The sequence below is a fragment of the Aegilops tauschii genome, chromosome 5 (assembly GCF_002575655.3).
Source record: "Aegilops tauschii subsp. strangulata cultivar AL8/78 chromosome 5, Aet v6.0, whole genome shotgun sequence".
Classification (NCBI taxonomy): domain Eukaryota; kingdom Viridiplantae; phylum Streptophyta; class Magnoliopsida; order Poales; family Poaceae; genus Aegilops; species Aegilops tauschii.
In genome coordinates this window covers 453,804,627-453,828,594 of record NC_053039.3, presented here as the reverse complement: position 1 = coordinate 453,828,594, position 23,968 = coordinate 453,804,627, and the positions used below count along the sequence as shown (strand labels likewise).

Genomic DNA, 23,968 nt, shown 5'->3' with positions numbered 1-23,968 from the left:
TGTCTACAATGCTCTGCACGGAGCTACTCTAGCTAATTGCTCCCACTTTCAATATGTATCTAGACCGAGACTTAGAGTCATCTAGATTTAGTGTCAAAACTTGCATCAACGTAACCCTTTACGACGAACCTTTTGTCACTTCCATAATCGAGAAACATATCCTTATTCCACTAAGGATAATTTTGACCGCTGTCCAGTGATCTACTCCTAGCTCACTATTGTACTCCCTTGCCAAAATCAGTGTAGGGTATACAATAGATCTGGTACACAGCATGGCATACTTTATAGAACCTATGGCCAAGGCATAGGGAATGACTTTCATTCTCTTTCTATCTTTTGCCGTGGTCGGGCTTTGAGTCTTTACTCAATTTCACACCTTGTAACACAGGCAAGAACTCTTTCTTTGACTGTTCTATTTTGAACTATTTCAAAATCTTGTTAAGGTATGTACTCATTGAAAAACTTATCAAGCGTCTTCATCTATCTCTATAGATCTTGATGCTTAATATGTAAGCAGCTTCACCGAGGTCTTTCTTTGAAAAACTCATTTCAAAACACTCCTTTATGCTTTACAGAATAATTCTACATTATTTCCGATCAACAATATGTCATTCACATATACTTATCAGAAATGCTGTAGTGCTCCCACTCACTTTCTTGTAAATACAGGCTTCACCGCAAGTCTGTATAAAACTATATCCTTTGATCAACTTATCAAAGTGTATATTCCAACTCCGAGATGCTTGCACCAGTCCATAGATGGATCGCTGGAGCTTGCATATTTTGTTAGCACCTTTAGGATTGACAAAACCTCCTGGTTGCATCATATACAACTCTTCTTTAATAAATCCATTAAGGAATGCAGTTTTGTTTATCCATTTGTCATATTTCATAAAATGCGGCAATTGCTAACATGATTCAGACAGACTTAAGCATAGATAAACTCTCATCGTAGTCAACATCTTGAACTTGTCGAAAACCTTTTTGCGACAATTCTAGCTTTGTAGATAGTGATACTACTATCAGCGTCCGTCTTCCTCTTGACGATCCATTTATTCTCAATTGCTTGCCGATCATCGGGCAAGTCAACCAAAGTCCACACTTTGTTCTCATACATGGATCTCATCTCAGATTTCATGGCCTCAAGCCATTTTGCGGAATCTGGGCTCACCATCGCTTCTTCATAGTTCGTAGGTTTGTCATGGTCTAGTAACATAACCTCCAGAACAGGATTACCGTACCACTCTGGTGCGGATCTTACTCTGGTTGATCTACAAGGTTTAGTAACAACTTGATCTGAAGTTTCATGATCATCATCATTAACTTCCTCACTCATTGGTATAGACGTCATAGGAACCGTTTCTTGTGATGACTACTTTCCAATAAGGGAGCAGGTACAGTTACCTCATCAAGTTCTACTTTCCTCCCACTCACTTCTTTCGAGAGAAACTCCTTCTCTAGAAAGGATCCATACTAAGCAACGAATGTCTTGCCTTCGGATCGGTGATAGAAGGTGTACCCAACTGGCTCCTTTGGGTATCCTATGAAGACACATTTCTCCGATTTGGGTTTGAGCTTATCAGGATGAAACTTTTTCACATAAGCATCGCAACCCCAAACTTTAAGAAACGACAACTTTGGTTTCTTGCCAAACCACAGTTCATAAGGCGTCGTCTCAGCGGATTTTGATGGTGCCCTTTTTAACGTGAATGTAGCTATCTCTAATGCATAACCCCAAAATGATAGTGGTAAATTGGTAAGAGACATCATAGATTGCACTATATCCAATAAAGTACGGTTATGACATTCGGACACACCATTATGCTGTGGTGTTCCAGGTGGCGTGAGTAGTGAAACTATTTCACATTGTTTTAACTGAAGGCCAAACTCGTAACTCAAATACTCTTCTCTACGATCAGATCATAGAAACTTTATTTTCTTGTCACGATGATTTTCCACTTCACTCTGAAATTCTTTGAACTTTTCAAATGTTTCAGACTTATGTTTCATCAAGTAGATATACCCATATCTGCTCAAATCATCTGTGAAGGTGAGAAAATAACGATATCCGCCACGAGCCTCAATATTCATCGGACCACATACATCTGTATGTATGATTTCCAACAAATCTGTTGCTCTCTCCATAGTACCGGAGAACGGTGTTTTGGTCATCTTGCCCATAAGGCACGGTTCGCAAGTACCAAGTGATTCAAAATCAAGTGATTCCAAAATTCCATCAGTATGGAGTTTCTTCATGTGCTTTACACCGATATGACCCAAACGGCAGTGGCACAAATAAGTTGCACTGTCATTATTAACTCTGCATCTTTTGGCTTCAACATTATGAATATGTGTATCACTACGATCGAGATCCAACAAACCATTTTCGTTGGTGTGTGTGACCATAAAAGGTTTTTATTCATGTAAACAGAACAACAATTGTTCTCTAACTTAAATGAATAACCGTATTGCAATAAACATGATCAAATCATATTCATGCTCAACGCAAACACTAAATAACACTTATTTAGTTTCAACACTAATCCCGAAAGTACACGGAGTATGCGATGATGATCATATCAATCTTGGAACTACTTCCAACACACATCGTCACCTCGCCTTTTTACTAGTCTTTGTTTATTCTGCAACTCCCGTTTTGAGTTACTACTTTAGCAACTAAACCAGTATCAAATACCGAGGCGTTGCTATAAACACTAGTAAAGTACACATCAATAACATGTATATCCAATATACCTTTGTTCACTTTGCCATCCTTCTTATCCACCAAATACTTGGGGCAGTTCCGCTTCCAGTGACCAGTCCCTTTGCAGTAGAAGCACTTAGTCTCAGGCTTAGGTACAGACTTGGGCTTCTTCACTTGAGTAGCAACTTGCTTGCCGTTCTTTTTGAAGTTCCCCTTCTATCCCTTTGCCCTTTTCTTGAAACTAGTGGTCATGTTAACCATCAACACTTGATGCTCTTTCTTGATTTCTACCTTCGTCGATTTCAGCATCGCGAAGAGCTCGGGGATTACTTTCGTCATCCCTTGCATACTATAGTTCATCACAATGTTCTACTAACTTGGTGATGGTGACTAGAGAATTCTGTCAATCACTATTTTATCTGGAAGATTAACTCCCACTTGATTCAAGCGATTGTAGTACCCAGACAATCTGAGCACATGCTCACTAGTTGAGCGATTCTCCTCCATCTTTTAGCTATAGAACTTGTTGGAGACTTCATATCTCTCAACTCGGCTATTTGCTTGAAATATTAACTTCAACTCCTGGAACATCTCATATGGTCCATGACGTTCAAAACGTCTTTGAAGTCCCGATTCTAAGCCGTTAAGCATGATGCACTAAACTATCAAGTAGTCATCATATTGAGCTAGCCAAACGTTCATAACGTCTGCATCTGCTCCTGCAATAGGTCTGTCACCTAGCGGTGCATCAAGGACATAATTTTTCTGTGCAGCAATGAGGATAATCCTCAGATCACGGATCCAATCCGCATCTTTGCTACTAACATCTTTCAACATAATTTTTCTCTCGGAACATATCAAAAATAAACACAGGGAAGCAACAACGCGAGCTATTGATCTACAACATAATTTGCAAAATACTATCAGGACTAAGTACATGATAAATTTAAGTTCAATTAATAATATTACTTAAGAACTCCCACTTAGATAGACATCCCTCTAATCTTCTAAGTGATCACGTGATCCATATCAACTAAACCATGTCCGATCATCACGTGAGATGGAGTAGTTTCAATGGTGAACATCATTATGTTGATCATATCTACTATATGATTCACGCTCGACCTTTCGGTCTCCGTGTTCCGAGGCTATATCTGCATATGCTAGGCTCGTCAAGTTTAACCTGAGTATTCCGCGTGTGCAACTGTTTTGCACCCGTTGTATTTGAACGTAGAGCCTATCACACCCGATCATCACGTGGTGTCTCAGCACGAAGAACTTTCGCAACGGTGCATACTCAGGGAGAACACTTTTATCTTGAAATTTTAGTGAGAGATCATCTTATAATGCTACCGTCAATCAAAGCAAGATAACATGCATAAAGGATTAACATCACATGCAATCAATATAAGTGATATGATATGGCCATCATCATCTTGTGCTTGTGATCTCCATCTCCGAAGCACCGTGCTTGTGATCTCCATCTCCGAAGCACCGTCATGATCACCATCGTCACCGGCGCGACACCTTGATCTCCATCGTAGTATCGTTGTCATCTTGCCAACTAATTTCTTTTACGACTATCGCTACCGCTTAGTGATAAAGTAAAACTATTACATGGCGATTGCATCTCATACAATAAAGCGACAACCATATGGCTCCTGCCAGTTGCCGATAACTCGGTTACAAAACATGATCATCTCATACAATAAAATATAGCATCATGTCTTGACCATATCACATCACAACATGCCCTGCAAAAACAAGTTAGACGTCCTCTACTTTGTTGTTGCATGTTTTACGTGGCTGCTACGGGCTTAGCAAAAACCGTTCTTACCTACGCATCAAAACCACAACGATAGTTTGTCAAGTTGGTGCCGTTTTAACCTTCGCAAGGACCGGGCGTAGCCACACTCGGTTCAACTAAAGTGAGAGAGACAGACACCCGCCAGTCACCTTTAAGCAACGAGTGCTCCGAACGGTGAAACCAGTCTCGCGTAAGCGTACGCGTAATGTCGGTCCGGGCCGCTTCATCTCACAATACCGCTGAACCAAAGTATGACATGCTGGTAAGCAGTATGACTTATATCGCCCACAACTCACTTGTGTTCTACTCGTGCATAGCATCAACGCATAAAACCAGGCTCGGATGCCACTGTTGGGGAACGTAGTAATTTTAAAAAAATTCCTACGCACACGCAAGATCATGGTGATGCATAGCAACGAGACGGGAGAGTGTTGTCCACGTACCCTCGTAGACCGATAGCGGAAGCGTTATCACAACGCGGTTGATGTAGTCGTACGTCTTCACGATCCGACCGATCAAGTACCGAACGTACGGCACCTCCGAGTTCTACACACGTTCAGCTCGATGACGTCCCTCGAACTCCGATCCAGCCGAGTGTTGAGGGAGAGTTTCGTCAGCACGACGGCGTGGTGACGATGAAGATGTTCTACCGACGCAGGGCTTCACCTAAGCTCCGCAACGATATTATCGAGGTGTAATTTGGTGGAGGGGGGCACCGCACACGGCTAAGAGATCAATAGATCAATTGTTGTGTCTATGGGGTGCCCCCCTGCCCCCGTATATAAAGGAGCAAGGAGGAGAGGGCCGGCCAAGGGGAGGTGGCGCGCCCAAGGGGGGAGTCCTACTCCCACCGGGAGTAGGACTCCTCCTTTCCTTGTGGGAGTAGGAGAAGGGAAGGGGGAAGGAGAAAGAAGGAAGGGGGCGCCCCCCCCCCTCCCTAGTCCAATTCGGACTAGCCCATGGGGAGGGGTGCGGCCACCCTTTGGGGTCTTCCTCTCCTTTCCCGTATGGCCCATTAAGGCCCAATACGAATTCCCGTAACTCTCCGGTACTCCGAAAAATACCCGAATCACTCGGAACCTTTCTGAAGTCCGAATATAGTCGTCCAATAGATCGATCTTTACGTCTCGGCCATTTCGAGACTCCTTGTCATGTCCCCGATCTCATCCGGGACTCCGAACTCCTTCGGTACATCAAAACTCAATAAAACTGTCATCGTAACGTTAAGCGTGCGGACCCTACGGGTTCGAGAACTATGTAGACATGACCGAGACACGTCTCCGGTCAATAAACAATAGCGGGACCTAGATGCCCATATTGGCTCCCACATATTCTACGAAGATCTTTATCGGTCAGACCGCATAACAACATACGTTGTTCCCTTTGTCATCGGTATGTTACTTGCCCGAGATTCGATCGTCGGTATCTCGATACCTAGTTCAATCTCATTACCGGCAAGTCTCTTTACTCGTTCCGTAATACATCATCCCGCAACTAACTCATTAGTCACAATGCTTGCAAGGCTTATAGTGATGTGCATTACCGAGTGGGCCCAAAGATACCTCTCCGACAATCGGAGTGACAAATCCTAATCTTGAAATACGCCAACCCAACTAGTACCTTTGGAGACACCTGTAGAGCACCTTTATAATCACCTAGTTACGTTGTGACGTTTGGTAGCACACAAAGTGTTCCTCCGGTAAACGGGAGTTGCATAATCTCATAGTCATAGGAACATGTATAAGTCATGAAGAAAGCAATAGCAACATACTAAACGATCGGGTGCTAAGCTAACGTAATGGGTCAAGTCAATCACGTCATTCTCCTAATGAGGTGATCCCGTTAATCAAATGACAACTGATGTCTATGGCTAGGAAACATAACCATCTTTGATTAACGAGCTAGTCAAGTAGAGGCATACTAGTGACACTCTGTTTGTCTATGTATTCACACATGTATTATGTTTCCGGTTAATACAATTCTAGCATGAATAACAAACATTTATCATGATATAAGGAAATAAATAATACTTTATTATTGCCTCTAGGGCATATTTCCTTCATCTTCATACCATTGAAGATCGCTAAGCGGAAGCGTTGTAAGGAACGCGGTTGATGGAGTCGTACTCGTGGCGATTCAAATCGCGGAAGATCCGATCTAGCGTCGAACGAACGGCGCCTCCGTGTTCAACACACGTACAGCCTGGGGACTTCTCCTCCTTCTTGATCCAGCAAGGGGAGAGGAGAAGTTGAGGGAGAACTCCGGCAGCACGACGGCGTGGTGGTGGAGCTCGTGGTTCTCCGGCAGGGCTTCGCTAAGCACTACGGAGGAGGAGGAGGGAGGGCTGCGCCAGGGGAAGGGTTGTGGCAGCCCTCTCTCTCCCTCACTATATATAGGGGGAATGGGGGAGGAGGAGGTGACCTAGGGTTTCCCTAGGGGAGGGGCGGCGGCCACAGGGGAAACCCTAGATGGGTTTGGGCGCCCCCACCCCTAGGAAACTTGGCCCCCAAGCCGGGAGGGGGCGGCTGCCCTAGGGGAGGCGCCCCACCTTTCCAGGTTACGTGAGATGGGGTGGGAGGGGCGCACAACCCCTTAGTGGGCTGGTGTGCCCCCTCCCCTTGGCCCATAAGGCCCCCCAACGCTTGTTGGCGCCTTCGAAACCCCTTTCGGTCACGCTGGTCGTCATCCGATACCCCCGGAACAATTCCGGACTCCAATACCCTTCGTCCAATATATCGATCTTTACCTCCGGACCATTCCGGAGTTCCTCGTCATGTCCGGGATCTCATCCGGGACTCCGAACAACCTTCGGTAACCACATACTATTCCCATTACAACTCTAGCATCACCGAACCTTAAGTGTGTAGACCCTACGGGTTTGGGAACCATGCAGACATGACCGAGATACCTCTCCGGCCAATAACCAATAGTGGGATCTGGATACCCATATTGGTTCCCACATGTTCTACGATGATCTCATCAGATGAACCACGATGTCGAGGATTCAATCAATCCTGTATATAATTTCCTTTGTCCATCGGTATGTTACTTGCCCGAGATTCGATCGTCGGTATCCCTATACCTTGTTCAATCTTGTTACCGGCAAGTCTCTTTACTCGTTCCCTAACGCATGATCCCGTGACTAACTCCTTAGTCACATTGAGCTCATTATGATGATGCATTACCGAGTGGGCCCAGAGATACCTCTCCGTCATACGGAGTGACAAATCCCAGTCTCGATTCATGCCAACCCAACAGACACTTTCGGTGATACCTGTAGTGCACCTTTATGGTCACCCAGTTACGTTGTGACGTTTGATACACCCAAAGCATTCCTACGGTATCCGGGAGTTGCACAATCTCATGGTCTAAGGAAATGATACTTGACATTAGAAAAGTTGTAGCAAAACGAACTACACGATCTTGTGCTATGCTTAGGATTGGGTCTTGTCCATCACATCATTCTCCTAATGATGTGATCCCGTTATCAACGGCATCCAATGTCCATGGTTAGGAAACCACAACCATCTATTGACAACGAGCTAGTCAACTAGAGGCTCACTAGGGACATGTTGTGGTCTATGTATTCACACATGTATTACGGTTTCCGGTTAATACAATTATAGCATGAACAATAGACAATTATCATGAACAAGGAAATATAATAATAACCATTTTATTATTGCCTCTAGGGCATATTGCCAACAGTCTCCCACTTGCACTAGAGTCAATAATCTAGTTACATTATGATGAATCGAACACCCATAGAGTTTTGGTGCTGATCATGTTTTGCTCGTGAAAGAGGTTTAGTTAACGGATCTGCGACATATAGATTCGTATGTACTTTACAAATATCTATGTCTCCATCTTGAATATATTCACGAATGGAGTTGAAGCGGCGCTTGATGTGCTTGGTCTTCTTGTGAAACCTGGGCTCCTTGGCAATGGCAATAGCTCCAGTGTTGTCACAGAAGAGAGTCATCAGGCCCGACGCATTGGGAATCACTCCTAGGTCGGTGATAAACTCCTTCATCCAGACTCCTTGCTGAGCTACTTCCGAAGCTGCTATGTACTCCGCTTCACATGTAGATCCCGCCACGACGCTTTGCTTGCAACTACACCAGCTCACTGCCCCACCATTCAAAATATACAGGTATCCGGTTTGTGACTTGGAGTCATCCAGATCTGTGTCAAAACTAGCATCGACGTAACCCTTTACGACGAGCTCTTCGTCACCTCCATAAACGAGAAACATATCCTTAGTCCTTTTCAGGTACTTCAGGATATTCTTGACCTCTGTCCAGTGTTCCACTCCGGGATCACTTTGATACCTCCCTACCAAACTTATGGCAAGGTTCACATCAGGTCTGGTACACAGCATGGCATACATAATAGAGCCTATGGCCGAGGCATAGGGGATGACACTCATCTTTTCTCTTTCTTCTGCCGAGGTCAGGCGGTGAGCTGCGCTCAATCTCACACCTTGCAATACATGCAAGAACCCCTTCTTGGACTGATCCGTATTGAACTTCTTCAATATCTTGTCAAGGTATGTGCTTTGTGAAAGACCAATGAGGCGTCTCGATCTATCTCTATAGATCTTGATGCCTAATATGTAAGCAGCTTCTCCAAGGTCCTTCATTGAAAAACACTTATTCAAGTAGGCCTTTATGCTTTCCAAAAGTTCTATATCATTTCCCATCAACAGTATGTCATCCACATATAATATGAGAAATGCTACAGAGCTCCCACTCACTTTCTTGTAAATACAGGCTTCTCCATAAGTCTGTATAAACCCAAACGCTTTGATCATTTCATCAAAGCGAATGTTCCAACTCCGAGATGCTTGCACCAGCCCATAGATGGAGTGCTGGAGCTTGCATACTTTGTCAGCATTCTTAGGATCGACAAAACCTTCCGGCTGCATCATATACAATTCTTCCTTAAGGAAACCGTTAAGGAATGTCGTTTTGACGTCCATTTGCCAGATCTCATAATCATAGAATGCGGCAATTGCTAACATGATTCGGACAGACTTCAGCTTCGCTACGGGTGAGAAGGTCTCATCGTAGTCAACCCCTTGAACTTGTCGATAACCCTTAGCGACAAGCCTAGCCTTATAGACGGTCACATTACCATCTGCGTCAGTCTTCTTCTTAAAGATCCAATTATTCTATATGGCTTGCCGATCATCGGGCAAGTCCATCAAAGTCCATACTTTGTTTTCATACATGGATCCTATCTCGGATTTCATGGCTTCAAGCCATTTGTTGGAATCCGGGCCCGCCATCGCTTCTTCATAGTTTGAAGGTTCACCGTTGTCTAACAACATGATTTCCAGGACAGGGTTGCCGTACCACTCTGGTGCGGAACGTGTCCTCTTGGACCTACGAAGTTCAGTAGCAACTTGACCCGAAGTTTCATGATCATCATCATTAACTTCCTCTGTAGTCGGTGCAGGCACCACAGAAACATCTTCCTTAGCTGCGCTACTCTCCGGTTCAAGAGGGGGTACCTCGTCAAGTTCTACTTTCCTCCCACTTACTTCTTTCGAGAGAAACTCTTTCTCCAGAAAGGATCCATTCTTGGCAACAAAGATCTTGCCTTCAGATCTGAGGTAGAAGGTATACCCAATAGTTTCCTTAGGGTATCCTATGAAGACGCATTTTTTCCGATTTGGGTTCAAGCTTTTCAGGTTGCAGTTTCTTGACATAAGCATCGCATCCCCAAACTTTCAGAAACGACAGCTTAGGTTTTTTCCCAAACCATAATTCATACGGTGTCGTCTCAACGGATTTAGACGGCGCCCTATTTAAAGTGAATGCGGCTGTCTCTAAAGCATAACCCCAAAATGATAGCGGTAGATCGGTAAGAGACATCATAGATCGCACCATATCCAATAGAGTGCGATTACGACGTTCGTACACACCATTACGCTGAGGTGTTCCAGGCGGCGTGAGTTGTGAAACAATTCCACATTTCCTTAAGTGTGTGCCAAACTCGTGACTCAAGTATTCTCCTCCATGATCTGATTGTAAGAACTTTATTTTCCTGTCATGTTGATTCTCTACCTCACTCTGAAATTCCTTGAACTTTTCAAAGGTCTCAGACTTGTGTTTTATTAAGTAGACATACCCATATCTCCTTAAGTCATCAGTGAGGGTGAGAACATAACGATAGCCACCGCGAGCCTCAACGCTCATTGGACCGCATACATCAGTATGTATTATTTCCAATAAGTTGGTTGCTCGCTCCATTGTTCCGGAGAACGGAGTCTTGGTCATTTTTCCCATGAGGCATGGTTCGCACGTGTCAAATGATTCATAATCAAGAGACTCCAAAAGTCCATCTGCATGGAGTTCCTTCATGCGTTTGACACCAATGTGATCAAGGCGGCAGTGCCACAAGTATGTGGGACTATCATTATCAACCTTACATCTTTTGGCATTCACACCATGAATATGTGTAACATCACGTTCGAGATTCAATAAAAATAAATCATTGACCAGCGGGGCATGACCATAAAACATATCTCTCATATAAATAGAACAACCATTATTCTCGGATTTAAATGAGTAGCCATCTCGCATTAAACGAGATCCAGATACAATGTTCATGCTCAAAGCTGGCACTAAATAACAATTATTGAGGTTTAAAACTAATCCCGAAGGTAAATGTAGAGGTAGCATGCCGACGGCGATCACATCGACCTTGGAACCATTCCCGACGCGCATCGTCACCTCGTCCTTCGCCGGTCTCCGCTTATTCCGCAGCTCCTGTTTTGAGTTGCAAATGTGAGCAACCGCACTGATATCAAATATCCAGGAGCTACTACGAGCGCTGGTAAGGTACATATCAATAACATGTATATCATATTTACCTTTGGCGTTACCGGCCTTCTTATCCGCTAAGTACTTGGGGTAGTTCCGCTTCCAATGACCATTTCCCTTGCAATAAAAGCACTCAGTCTCAGGCTTGGGTCCATTCTTTGGCTTCTTCTTCCCGGCAACTAACTTACCGGGCGCGGCAACTCCCTTGTCGTCCTTCTTGCAGTTCTTATTACCCTTGCCTTTCTTGAAACTAGTGGTCTTATTCACCATCAACACTTGATGTTCCCTTTTGAATTCCACCTCCGCTGATTTCAGCATTGAATATAACTCAGGAATGGACTTCTCCATCCCTTGCATATTGTAGTTCATCACAAAGCTCTTGTAGCTAGGTGGAAGCGACTGGACGATTCTGTCAATGACCGAGTCATCTGGAAGATTAACTCCCAGCTGACACAAGCGGTTGTGCAACCCAGACATTTTGAGTATATGCTCGCTGACAGAACTATTTTCCTCCATCTTACAACTATAGAACTTGTCGGAGACCTCATATCTCTTGACCCGGGCATGAGCTTGGAAAACCATTTTCAGCTCTTGAAACATCTCATATGCTCCGTGTTGCTCAAAACGCTTTTGGAGCCCCGGTTCTAAGCTGTAAATCATGCCGCACTGAACCAGGGAGTAATCATCACTACGCGACTGCCAGGCGTTCATAACGTCTTGAGTTGCTGTGAAAATGGGTGCGTCACCTAGCGGTGCTTCAAGGACATATGCTTTCTTGGCAGCTATGAGGATGATCCTCAAGTTACGAACCCAGTCCGTATAGTTGCTACCATCGTCTTTCAGCTTGGTTTTCTCTAGGAACGCGTTGAAGTTGAGGGCAACATTAGCGTGGGCCATTGGATCTACAAGATAAATTGTAAAGACAATTTTAGACTAAGTTCATGATAATTAAGTTCATCTAATCAAATTATTTAAACTCCCACTCAGATAGACATCCCTCTAGTCATCTAAGTGATACATGATCCGAATCGACTAGGCCGTGTCCGATCATCACGTGAGACAGACTAGTCATCAATCGCATCTACTATACGACTCATGTTCGACCTTTCGGTCTCTCGTGTTCCGAGGCCATGTCTGTACATGCTAGGCTCGTCAAGTCAACCTAAGTGTTCCGCATGTGTAAATCTGGCTTATACCCGTTGTATGTCAATGTTAGAATCTATCACACCCGATCATCACGTGGTGCTTCGAAACAACGAACCTTCGCAACGGTGCACGCTTAGGGGGAGCACATTTCTTGAAATTTTTTAGTGAGGGATCATCTTATTTATGCTACCGTCGTTCTAAGCAAATAAGATGTAAACATGATAAACATCACATGCAAATCATAAAGTGACATGATATGGCCAATATCATCTTGCGCCTTTGATTTCCATCTTCGAGGCGCGGCATGATCATCTTCGTCACCGGCATGACACCATGATCTCCATCATTGTGTCTTCATGAAGTTGTCTCGCCAACTATTACTTCTACTACTATGCCTAACAGTTAGCAATAAAGTAAAGTAATTACATGGTGTTTACATTGACTCGCAGGTCATACAATAAATTAAGACAACTCCTATGGCTCTTGTGGGTTGTCATACTCATCGACATGCAAGTCGTGATTCCTATTACAAGAACATGATCAATCTCATACATCACATATATAATTCATCACATCCTTTTGGCCATATCACATCACATAGCATATCCTGCAAAAACAAGTTAGACATCCTCTAATTGTTGTTGCATGTTTTACGTGGCTGCTATAGGTTTCTAGCAAGAAGGTTTCTTACCTACGCAAAAGCCACAACGGTGATATGCCAATTGCTATTTACCCTTCTTAAGGACCCTCTTCATCGAATCTGATCCGACTAAAGTGGGAGAGACAGACACCCGCTAGCCACCTTATGCAACAAGTGCATGTCAGTCGGTGGAACTTGTCTCACGTAAGCGTACGTATAAGGTCGGTCCGGGCCACTTCATCCCATAATGCTGCCGAATCAAGATAGGACTAGTAACGGTAAGCAAATTGAACAAATCATCGCCCGCAACTACTTGTGTTCTACTCGTGCATAGAATCTACGGATAGACCTAGCTCATGATGCCACTGTAGGGTAACGTAGTAATAATTCAAAAAATTCCTACGTGTCACCAAGATCAATCTAGGAGATGCTAGCAACGAGAGAGAGGGAGTGCATCTTCATACCCTTGAAGATCGCTAAGCGGAAGCGTTATAAGGAACGCGGTTGATGGAGTCGTACTCGCGGCGATTCAAATCACGGAAGATCCGATCTAGCGCCGAACGGACGGCGCCTCCCCGTTCAACACACGTACAGCCCGGGGACGTTTCCTCCTTCTTGATCCAGCAAGGGGAGAGGAGAAGTTGAGGGAGAACTCTGGCAGCACGACGGCGTGCTGGTGGAGCTCGTGGTTCTCCGGCAGGGCTTCACTAAGCACTACGGAGGAGGAGGTGTAGGAGGAGGGAGGGCTGCGCCAGGGGAAGGGTTGTGGCAGCCCTCTCTCTCCCTCACTAGGGGGAAGGGGGGAGGAGGCGCCCTAGGGTTTCCCTAGGGGAGCGGCGGCGGCCACAGGGGAAACCCTAGATGGGTTTGGGCGCCCACACTAGTAGAAAAGGGGGCTTTTGTCCCGGTTGGTAAGGGCCTTTAGTCCCGGTTTTTGAACCGGGACTAAAGGGTCGTTACTAATGCCTCCCCCCTTTAGTCCCGGTTCTGGGACTAAAGGCCGTCCACGTGGACGCAGCCTGGAGCTCCACCTTTAGTCCCGATTGGTGTTACCAACCGGGACTAAAGGAAATTTTATGATTTTTTTTTTAAAAAAAATTTGCGAATTTTTTTTAATTTTCAAATTTCTGAATTATTTTAACCTCTAATCTCTAATCACCACCCCTCATCACTGCTCAATTTATCCTCTAATCTCTAATCACCCCTCATCATTCCAAATCATCTAACTTCCCGGACGGTCACCCATCCTCTCACTACTCCAGCCTGAGCACGCTTAACTTCCGGGTTCTATTCTCCCTCGTTTCCAAGTCTGCACATGTTGTTTTCCTGACAATAGTAAGATGTCAATTCTATTAACCCTCAGGAATTTAGCTTGAGCATGAAGTGACACATTTCACTGTTTGAGTTGAAACTATTGTTTTAAAAAACAATAATTATTTAGTAACACTAATATTTCTGGAATAATTAGTTTGACCATTGTTTGACCACAGTTTGACCAGATTTGACCAAAATTCAAAAAAACTGAAATAATTATTTAGTAACACTAATATTCTAGAATAATTAGTTTGACCATTGTTTGACCACAGTTTGACCACAGTTTGACCACAATTTGAAATTTTTTGAATTTTTTTGCCTCTCCAGATCTTAAAAGCCCCGTATCTTTTTTTCTGTTAGGTTTTTGAGGATTTTGAAAATGTTTAACAGGGTTCCCCCAGTTAAATTCGGATGTAACTTTTCGAGTAGATGATTTTTCATATAAAAAACTTTTTCATCCGAGTTCGTATGCAAAAGTTATGCCCATTTTAAGAAATTCCAGAGAGATTTTGCAAATAAAGTCAAAATTCATATTTGTTAATTTTCCCAACAACTAGACCACATATCACATGGGAAACTTATTTTATTTTATTTTTTTGACATTTCCATCATTTTCTTTTGTTTTTTCTAAAACTGAAAAGGCGGTCCACCGGGGGGGTAGAGTTTGATGGGCCCTTTAGTACCGGTTCGTGCCATGAACCGGTACTAATGCCTCAAAGCCCATTAGTACCGGTTGGTGGCACCAACCGGGACTAAAGGTTCCTTTAGTCCCGGTTGGTGCCACCAACCGGTACTAATGGGCATCGCACCCTTTAGTCCCGGTTCGTGGCACCAACCGGGACTAAAGGGCCCAGGTGAACCGGGACTAATGCCTTAGCTGCACGAACCGGGACCAATGCTCACATTAGTCCCGGTTCGTGACTGAACCGGGACTAATGTGAATATTGCCCTGTGACGAAAGCCCTGTTTTGTACTAGTGCCCCACCCCTAGGAAACTTGGCCCCCAAGCTGGGAGGGGGTGGCTACCCTAGGGGAGGCGCCCACCTTTCCAGGTTACGTGAGATGGGGTGGGAGGGGCGCACAGCCCCTTAGTGGGCTGGTGTGCCCCCTCCCCTTGGCCCATAAGGCCCCCCAACGCTTGTCGGGGCCTCTGAAACCCCTTTCGGTCACGCTGGTCGTCACCCGGTACCCCTGGAACAATTCCGGACTCCAATACCCTTCGTCCAATATATCGACACCTTCGGACCATTTCGGAGTTCCTCGTCACGTCCGGAATCTCATCCGGGACTCCGAACGACCTTCGGTAACCACATACTATTCCCATTACAACTCTAGCGTCACCGAACCTTAAGTGTGTAGACCCTACGGGTTTGGGAACCATGCAGACATGACCGAGATACCTCTCCGGCCAATAACCAATAGCGGGATCTGGATACCCATATTGGCTCCCACATGTTCCACAATGATCTCATCGGATGAACCACGATGTCGGGGATTCAATCAATCCCGTATACAATTCCCTTTGTCCATCGGTATGTTACTTGCCCAAGATTCGATCGTCCGTATTCCTATACCTTGTTCAATCTCGTTGCCGGCAAGTCTCTTTACTCGTTCCGCAACGCATGATCCCGTGACTAACTCCTTAGTCACATTGAGCTCATTATGATGATGCATTACCGAGTGGGCCTAGAGATACCTCTCCGTCATACGGAGTGACAAATCCCAGTCTCGATTCGTGCCAACCCAACAGACACTTTTGGAGATACCTGTAGTGCACCTTTATGGTCACCCAGTTACGTTGTGACGTTTGATACACCCAAAGCATTCCTACGATATCCGGGAGTTGCACAATCTCATGGTCTAAGGAAATGATACTTGACATTAGAAAAGCTCTAGCAAAACGAACTACACGATCTTGTGCTATGCTTAGGATTGGGTCTTGTCCATCACATCATTCTCCTAATGATGTGATCCCGTTATCAACGACATCCAATGTCCATGGTCAGGAAACCACAACCACCTATTGATCAACGAGCTAGTCAACTAGAGGCTCACTAAGAACATGTTGTGATCTATGTATTCACACATGTATTACGGTTTCCGGTTAATACAATTATAGCATGAACAATAGACAATTATCGTGAACAAGGAAATATAATAATAACCATTTTATTATTGCCTCTAGGGCATATTTTCAACAAGACATACGACTTGCCATTCTAAATTCATGGTTTTTTGTTTTGTCGCATGTAAAATGTAGAGACATTTAAATTCATCTTTTTAGAGGAAATATAAATGAGTATGAAATCTTGGAAACGGGGATCGAAATAGGCAATGTCGAACACGTTTAGAGGAAATATAAATGATATGAAATACTGAAAAAGAAACAGATAATGTCAAATATTTTCAAGGGCAACATAAACGATTATGAAATATCGTAAACGAAAACAGAATATATAACACCACACATTTGTAGAGGAAACATATACAAAATATCAGAAACAAAACAAAAAGCATTGCGGAATATTTATAGAGGAAACATAAGTGAGTATGAAAATATTCGAATTAAATGGAAAACATATAACACCGAATATTTTCATATAAAAAGGTAAATGAGTACGAAATATCAGTAAATGAAAACGTAAAACGGTAACGTCAAATATTTTTAGAGGAACATAAATGAGTATGAAATGTTAGAAATCGATAACGTCAAATATTTTTAGAGGAATGTAAATGAGTATGGATTTTTTTTAGTGGAACATAAAAGAGTACGAAATATTAGAAAGAAAAAGGAACCGATAACGTCAAATATTATTAGACGAACATAAATGAGTATGAAATGTGAGAAACAAAATCGGAAATCGGTAATGTGAAATATTTTTAGAGGAACGTAAATGAGTAGGAAATTTTTTAGAGGGACATAAATGAGTACGAAATATTAGAAAGAAGACAGGAAACCTATAACGTCAAATATTACTAGAGGAACGTAGATGAGTATGGGATATTAGAATAAAAGGAAATCGATAACGTCGGATTTTATTAGAGGAAACATAAATTAGTACGAAATATTAGAAATGACAGGTAATGCCGAAAGTAAATTCAGATCGAATTCAAAGCGGTACAGATGCAGAAGCGAGTGTTTGTAGGAGAAGAGGAAACTAAAACGTGACGAGAAATAGGACGCCAAAACCAAGAAACTAGATTCTCACGGAAACTCCGCATCATTTTCATCCTAGTTCCTATGTGTAAGTCCACACGAAATTGCGGTGTGAAAAATCATTAAAATGCTGTGGGAAAAGCAGTGATGATTAAAGAGAGGGAATTGGGCTCCGAAAATGTGATATTCAAGGGGTGCTTTGTTTGACCGTGGGTTTTAGGTGCCGATTGATTGGTCCAAAATGAGCACTTCACTATTTGGCCCGGTGATGAATTAGCAATCAAAGCAATCAATTAATCCATGCATGGGATATGTATGGACTACGGGGTAGTGCCGTAGTATAAAGCAGTGCCACGGGGAGCCCCTCCGTCCACTCCAGACTCCACCGGAGGCGAGGCAGCTGGTGGTGTGGTGGTGGCGGAACGGTCACTTTTCTCCCTCCCTCCGCCACCGAACAAAACCAATTCCACTCCAGAAAAATCCCCAGCCAAACCAAATCAAACCCAACCCGGCCTCCTCCCTCCCTAGTCCCCCCCGCCCGCCTGCGCCCCCCTTTCGAATCCGGACTCCGGAGGAGGAGGAGCCCGCCGGCCGGCCGGCGGATCGGCTCATCGATGGCGGCGTTCGGCGGCAACGGGTGCTGCTACTCGTCGGGCTCGGAGGACGAGGAGGAGGAGGGGGCCGAGGGGTACCGGAAGGGCGGCTACCACGCCGCGCGCCCAGGGGACCGCTTCGCCGGCGGCAGGTTCGTCGCGCAGCGGAAGCTCGGCTGGGGCAACTTCTCCACCGTCTGGCTCGCCTACGACACCCTCCTCAGCGTACGCCCGAGCCCCCTCCCCTCATCTTGGTTCTGTCTTTTCTTCCTGCTCTGTTTTCTTCGCCCGCCCTTCCCGGCGTGCTCGCTCGCGGCGCGGCCGTCGCCGTCGGGGGTTTCCCGTCGTCTGGGTATTGGATTCCGCCAACTCCGGCGGAGGCCGTTCTCCCCAACCCAAAACGATGCGCTTTGCCCCTTTTACCCCTGTTCCATTGCTTTCGTTCTGTTCAAAATCGGCCCGACAGAACTCTGCACCGATCTTTGTCTTCTTTTTTCTTCCAAATTCGTGATCTCTGTTGCAAAGATTGCAGGTTTCTCCCGTGATATGCGCAAACTGGGACCAAAACTAGTACTAGTATTTACTGTCCTCCGTCAGCAATGGAAAATTTGCATTGTGCGATCTGTGCAAGACATGTTGCTAACTGGATACCGTGATTGCAAAACCTGCAGAGATTCGTGGCGCTCAAGATCCAGAAGAGCGCGAGGGACTACGCGCACGCCGCGCTCCACGAGATCGAGCTGCTGTCCGCGGCGGCCAAGGGCGACCCCACCAATTCCAAGTGCGTCATCCAGCTGCTGGACCATTTCAAGCACGCCGGCCCCAACGGCAAGCACATTTGCCTGGTCACCGAGTTCCTCGGCGACAGCCTGCTGCGGCTCATACGGTACAACCGGAACAAGGGCATCGGGCTGAGCAGGGTGCGGGAGATTTGCCGGTCGGTGCTGACCGGCCTCGATTACATGCACAGAGAGCTCGGCATTATCCACACCGATTTGAAGCCGGAGAATGTCCTCCTAGTGTCGACGATAAACCCGTCCAAGGACCCCGTGCGCTCGAGGCTCACCCCGATTCTCAAGAGGCCAGAGGGGAACCAGTACCGCACGCCGTCGATCAGTTTCAGCGAGAAGATGCTTAAGACACGGGCGAGGCGCGCCGTGGCGAAGATTCTGCAGAGGCGGGTGTCGCTCGGCGGGTTTACGGCAGACATGGTTAAGGAGAGAAGCCTGGATGGCATTAGCATGAAGTGCAAGATTGTCGATTTCGGGAATGCCTGCTGGGCTGATCAGCAGGGTGATGGTGTGATACAGACAAGGCAGTATAGGGCACCCGAGGTTATCATCGGTTCTGGCTATTCTTATTCTGCCGATATGTGGTCGTTCGCCTGTATAGCGTTTGAGCTTGCCACTGGTGACATGCTGTTTGCTCCCAGCACTTGCCAAAGTTGCAGTGAAGATGAGGTAAAAAGAACATAATTTTCATGTCGTTTCTTTCAGCACTTTTTTGCTTATACTAGTAGCATTAGCAATGAAGGTTCTATCATATATTCTTGCTTACTACAGTAGTATATGGGTTTTCTAACATTAGTCAAACTAGTCCATTTTTCCTAATGCCGAGGTTGCAGACATCACCCTATTTTTGTGTATTCCTGCTGTTGTTATGTTGGTCAAGTGAGTCATGGCAATTGATAAATTACACTATAAAAAGTAGACGCTTTGGATCATGTGCCACTTTAAAATTCAAAAGAAGATGCAACCAACCTGACAGCACCAACCTAGCAACTGAAATATTTAAATGAAATGTGAACTGATATTGCGAGGGCTGCGTTCCCAGGGATTGCGATTTGAGCACTTTTCTGCTAGTATGCTTTTTCGGTTTCCTTTTGTTTATTATGACCCTGCAAAGCAATCCCCATTGTACAAACAGAAGCCATAGAAACAATTTGATGTTCAGTTACCAACCATCATAGGACTGGTGTACAATAGAAGTGCATCTTAATGTGGTATACCGGGACAGATCTAACTGTGCTGTTCTGGTTGTCCGCTTTTCTGTTATTCTTGCCAGATGTAATACACTGGCACAAAACAAAGTACCAAGTACCGACAGTGATAGATTGTTCCGTAGCCAGTGATTATTGAATAATGACAGCTAAAAGATTTGTTATACTCTTACCTGCTGGATTGTCCTCTAAAGCCTTACCTATGTCAGATTGTCAAATCGACAGATATAGTACTTATTAACTGTCAAATGGACAGATATAGTACTCATTAAGCAATCAACTTCAGATGTTGACTCTTAGCTGCTAAGTCTACAGTGATGGCATGCAAGTGTTGTTATCTCACCAACCAACCATGAACTCATCTCTCTGTTGTATAACTCTTTGCAGGATCATCTGGCTCTGATGATGGAAACTCTGGGAAAGATGCCTAAGAAGGTCCCTACAATAACTTGTAACTCCCTTTGTCATGTTGCCTAATCTCAAATGCCGTATCTAATCCTGCTGTTGTCTTTCAGATTGCCACCTCAGGCACCCGTTCCAAGGATTACTTCAACCGGTACGGAGACCTGAAGAGGGTCAAAAGAATGAGGTTCTGGCCTCTAGAACGCGTGCTAGTCGAGAGGTACGGCTTCACCGAGCCGGACGCCAAAGGGCTCGCCGACTTCCTCCGCCCGATCCTCGATTTTGATCCGGAGAACAGGCCGACCGCCGCCGAGTGTCTGAAGCACGCATGGCTCAACAACTGATTCAACCAAACCACCAAGTAATAATAACTTCAGAAGCAGCCTAACCGACCGACAATAGCTTTACACAGGAGGCCGAGTGTTAGACATCAGCTCCGGCAAGCACTGATTTCGACATGGCCCGATGAACCATCTGTAGCGGTAATCGATGATCCGGGTTCTTTTTTTCAATCTGAATAACATCACCGTCATGATCGTGTGTTTTTGATGTAGCGAGTGGGCTAGTGGGTGTGTTGTGGGTGGTGCAGTGCAGAAGCTGATGTAGTTGTGGTGTTTATTTATTCTGCATGTGAGGTGGTGTAAGAAGATGTTTGGTGGTGGTGTGATCTGGCCATCAGCTTTATTTTTTTGCTTTCCGTTTGCTGGTTGAGTAGGAAGGAGCAAGTGCGATGCGCTGACATGCCGCGGTGCAGTGTGGTTCAAATCTTGCTTGCTGTGCGCTGGAAAGCTGGGTTTTGCATGTTGCTGGGTTCAGAAGAAGCGGGCACCGTGCTGCCTGCCTGTGCCTGTGCCTGTGCCTGTGCCTGTGCCTCTTGTAGAGATTGCTTCACGCTGCTGCTCAGCAGTGATTCCAGCTGCGACCCCTACTGTTTACACAAGTAGTTAGAGCATCTCCAACCAGTCCCATAAAAAGGTTCACCTACAAGTGATTTTTTGCATCAACAACGAGTCCCATAAAAAAGGAAAATGCTAAAGATCTGACATCAGGTTTTTAAGCATGGTAAATCAAACGTTTTTCATGGCAAATTGCGTAGCATGTCAAGTCTCTTCGGCGAGCATGGCAAATCCTAGCAAAAAAAAGAAAACCGTTAGATTTGCTACGTTTAAAAATCTGACATCAGATTTGTGGCGGGGTCCTAAAAAAGTTCCTATGAAAGTGGTTTTATGGGGTGTTTGTATAATTTAGTGGTGGTTTGCTTGTACAACTCGTTTGTGTAGTTGAGCTGTCAAGATTAAAATTGCACATTAAGAATTGGGTAATGTTATTCAGTGAACATTCACTGGGGTGCATGGCCAAACGAACGTTTTTCCGTGACATAAATTTATGTGTTGGAAGCGTGGCATTTTTTTTTTCAAGCAGGGACACGGCAATTTTCGCAGCAAAATCCTTTATTGCCAGTATTTCTCCTGTGATTTTGAAGAAATTGCCATGTCTTTTCGAAGAATTTGGCATACAAAATGTTTGCAATTGCCATGTGGCTCATGTGTTTTCACAACAAAATCGAACATTCACTGTCTATTGGGGTCCTACAAATTTGTATGTACACAAATTATAAAAAAAAAAATGAACAACAAATTCTCAACAGCATGTCCTCTGTCATTCCACTAAGTTTGGCATGGTCTATTGCAAGCCCTAAATGAAGCGCTCCGATCGAGACGGATACGTTGTGATGATAGTGTTCCGAAATGCGCTTCCAATAGGTCTTCATGCTTTGATCGGTCCCTGTCATTGGATCAATGCTTACACTTTGTCATGTCATAGCCAATGCGTTATCCTCATCCGTGTAGAAGCTACCCCCCACCCCCACCTCTTCTTTGTCTTTGAAGCAGCATCAACTTGATCTTCGAAGCAGCATCAACTTGATCTTCGAAGCAACATCTACTTGATCATCGCCACCCTCAAACGGAGTGGACAAAGACATATCGTGTATGCCTACTGCCACGGTCATCGCATCCAAGTATGATTGTTGACTGCATTATCACAGTGTATAAAACTATTGAGCAATGCAAATTATGATTGTGAAATGTACAAAAGACAAGCAACACAGTTTTCTTTTGCACAAACGAGCAATACAAATTAAAATTACTTGTCATCCGCTTCGTCGTACACCTCATTGGCGTTGTACACGTCGAAGTCCTCATCGACCTTGGAGTAGGCGGACATGGCTGACAACATGTGCATGAAGGACGTTTGCGTGCTAGGGGTGAAGATCGGCAACGAGGGCGGCGGCACGGAGGAATGTCCAACCATGGCCGCAACCCGTCGTCGTCTTCTTTGGTGTCCGTGGCTTCCTAGCTGGTGCGGCAAGTCGGCAGGGGGCGGCGGGGCGGGGCCACTTGACCAACGAATCTCCTAGGCCAGGCCGGCGGCATAGGAGGTCGTGTTGCCGGGGTAGGCGGCGGTACAACGCTAACTGCTGGAGGCGGGGCACTCAGCAGCGCACCGCCAAATGACGACAATGACGGCGGATCGGTGGCAACGTTGGCAGTGGTCATCTGCATCGGCGTCACGACAATCCCACCGCGGTTCGCGGCAGCGACAGACGAAGGGGCACCTGAAACCCCACACAGGATATGGACGTTTTTTGGCACCAAGTCTAGGGGAATGTTTACATGAAGGATAAACTGTCCCTACATGGAGGGGAAATTGGGAAGATTATATGGGGTACCTTTTTTTTGTTTACGGAAACTATTGGAGCACTTTTTTGGGCCAACTTCCACTAAACCACAATTTTTTTACAGGAAAGGACATGCCCTTGGATTATTGCTTTTCCAAGGACTTGCTTCCCTAAATGATTTCTCACATGAAAAAGAATGTTCACGCAGACAAATTATTACTTGAAAAAAAGTTGCAAAAAATAATGTTGTTGTACATTGTCTATAGTAATGACTAGTGGTCATATTCGCATCCTAGTGTTCCTTTGTTTCTCTTTTACTATTTGTGGTAGTGTTGTGTGCTCTTGATGCATTGTATTCATGATATATGATAAGATTATGTTTTGTTATATCCTTCTTATGCGTCTACCTTGTTCTTCTCTGCAAGGGGCCACCCCCCTTCCTACTTTGGCTACCTCCGTTCTTCTCCATCATTGCTCCCATCCTCTTGTCCACCAATTTGCAGTTGTGGCGAAGCTTGCTTGTTTGTTCGCACATTTATTGGCATGCCACGTATGCACTTTCCTTGTCGCGATCATCCACCATTGGCGTTGATCCATTCCCTACCAGGCCCACCACACTTCCATATCCCCATTATCGATGCCACCACCTCACTCTCGTTGCCATGGACACCACCTCATATATCTTCGAGACGAGAT

The 23,968-nt window shown here is 45.0% G+C and overlaps 1 protein-coding gene across 1 annotated transcript; it reads left to right on the top strand.

The window, feature by feature from the left end:
* Positions 1-17,976: 17,976 nt before the first annotated feature.
* LOC109765934 (uncharacterized) lies at positions 17,977-21,289 on the top strand. Its single transcript, XM_020324703.4, has 4 exons — positions 17,977-18,416; positions 18,863-19,651; positions 20,578-20,625; positions 20,706-21,289. Exons 1-4 carry the CDS (start codon positions 18,213-18,215, stop codon positions 20,934-20,936), a joined length of 1,272 nt encoding a protein of 423 aa, XP_020180292.1. The 5' UTR covers positions 17,977-18,212; the 3' UTR covers positions 20,937-21,289.
* Positions 21,290-23,968: the final 2,679 nt, after the last annotated feature.

Excerpts from the sequence above, each read along its gene's own strand:
- LOC109765934 (XM_020324703.4), top strand. The coding sequence starts at position 18,213 with ATGGCGGCGTTCGGCGGCAACGGGTGCTGCTACTCGTCGGGCTCGGAG. Across the intron at positions 18,417-18,862 it reads CCTACGACACCCTCCTCAGC|AGATTCGTGGCGCTCAAGAT; the intron begins GTACGCCCGAGC and ends CAAAACCTGCAG. Across the intron at positions 20,626-20,705 it reads TGGGAAAGATGCCTAAGAAG|ATTGCCACCTCAGGCACCCG; the intron begins GTCCCTACAATA and ends GTTGTCTTTCAG.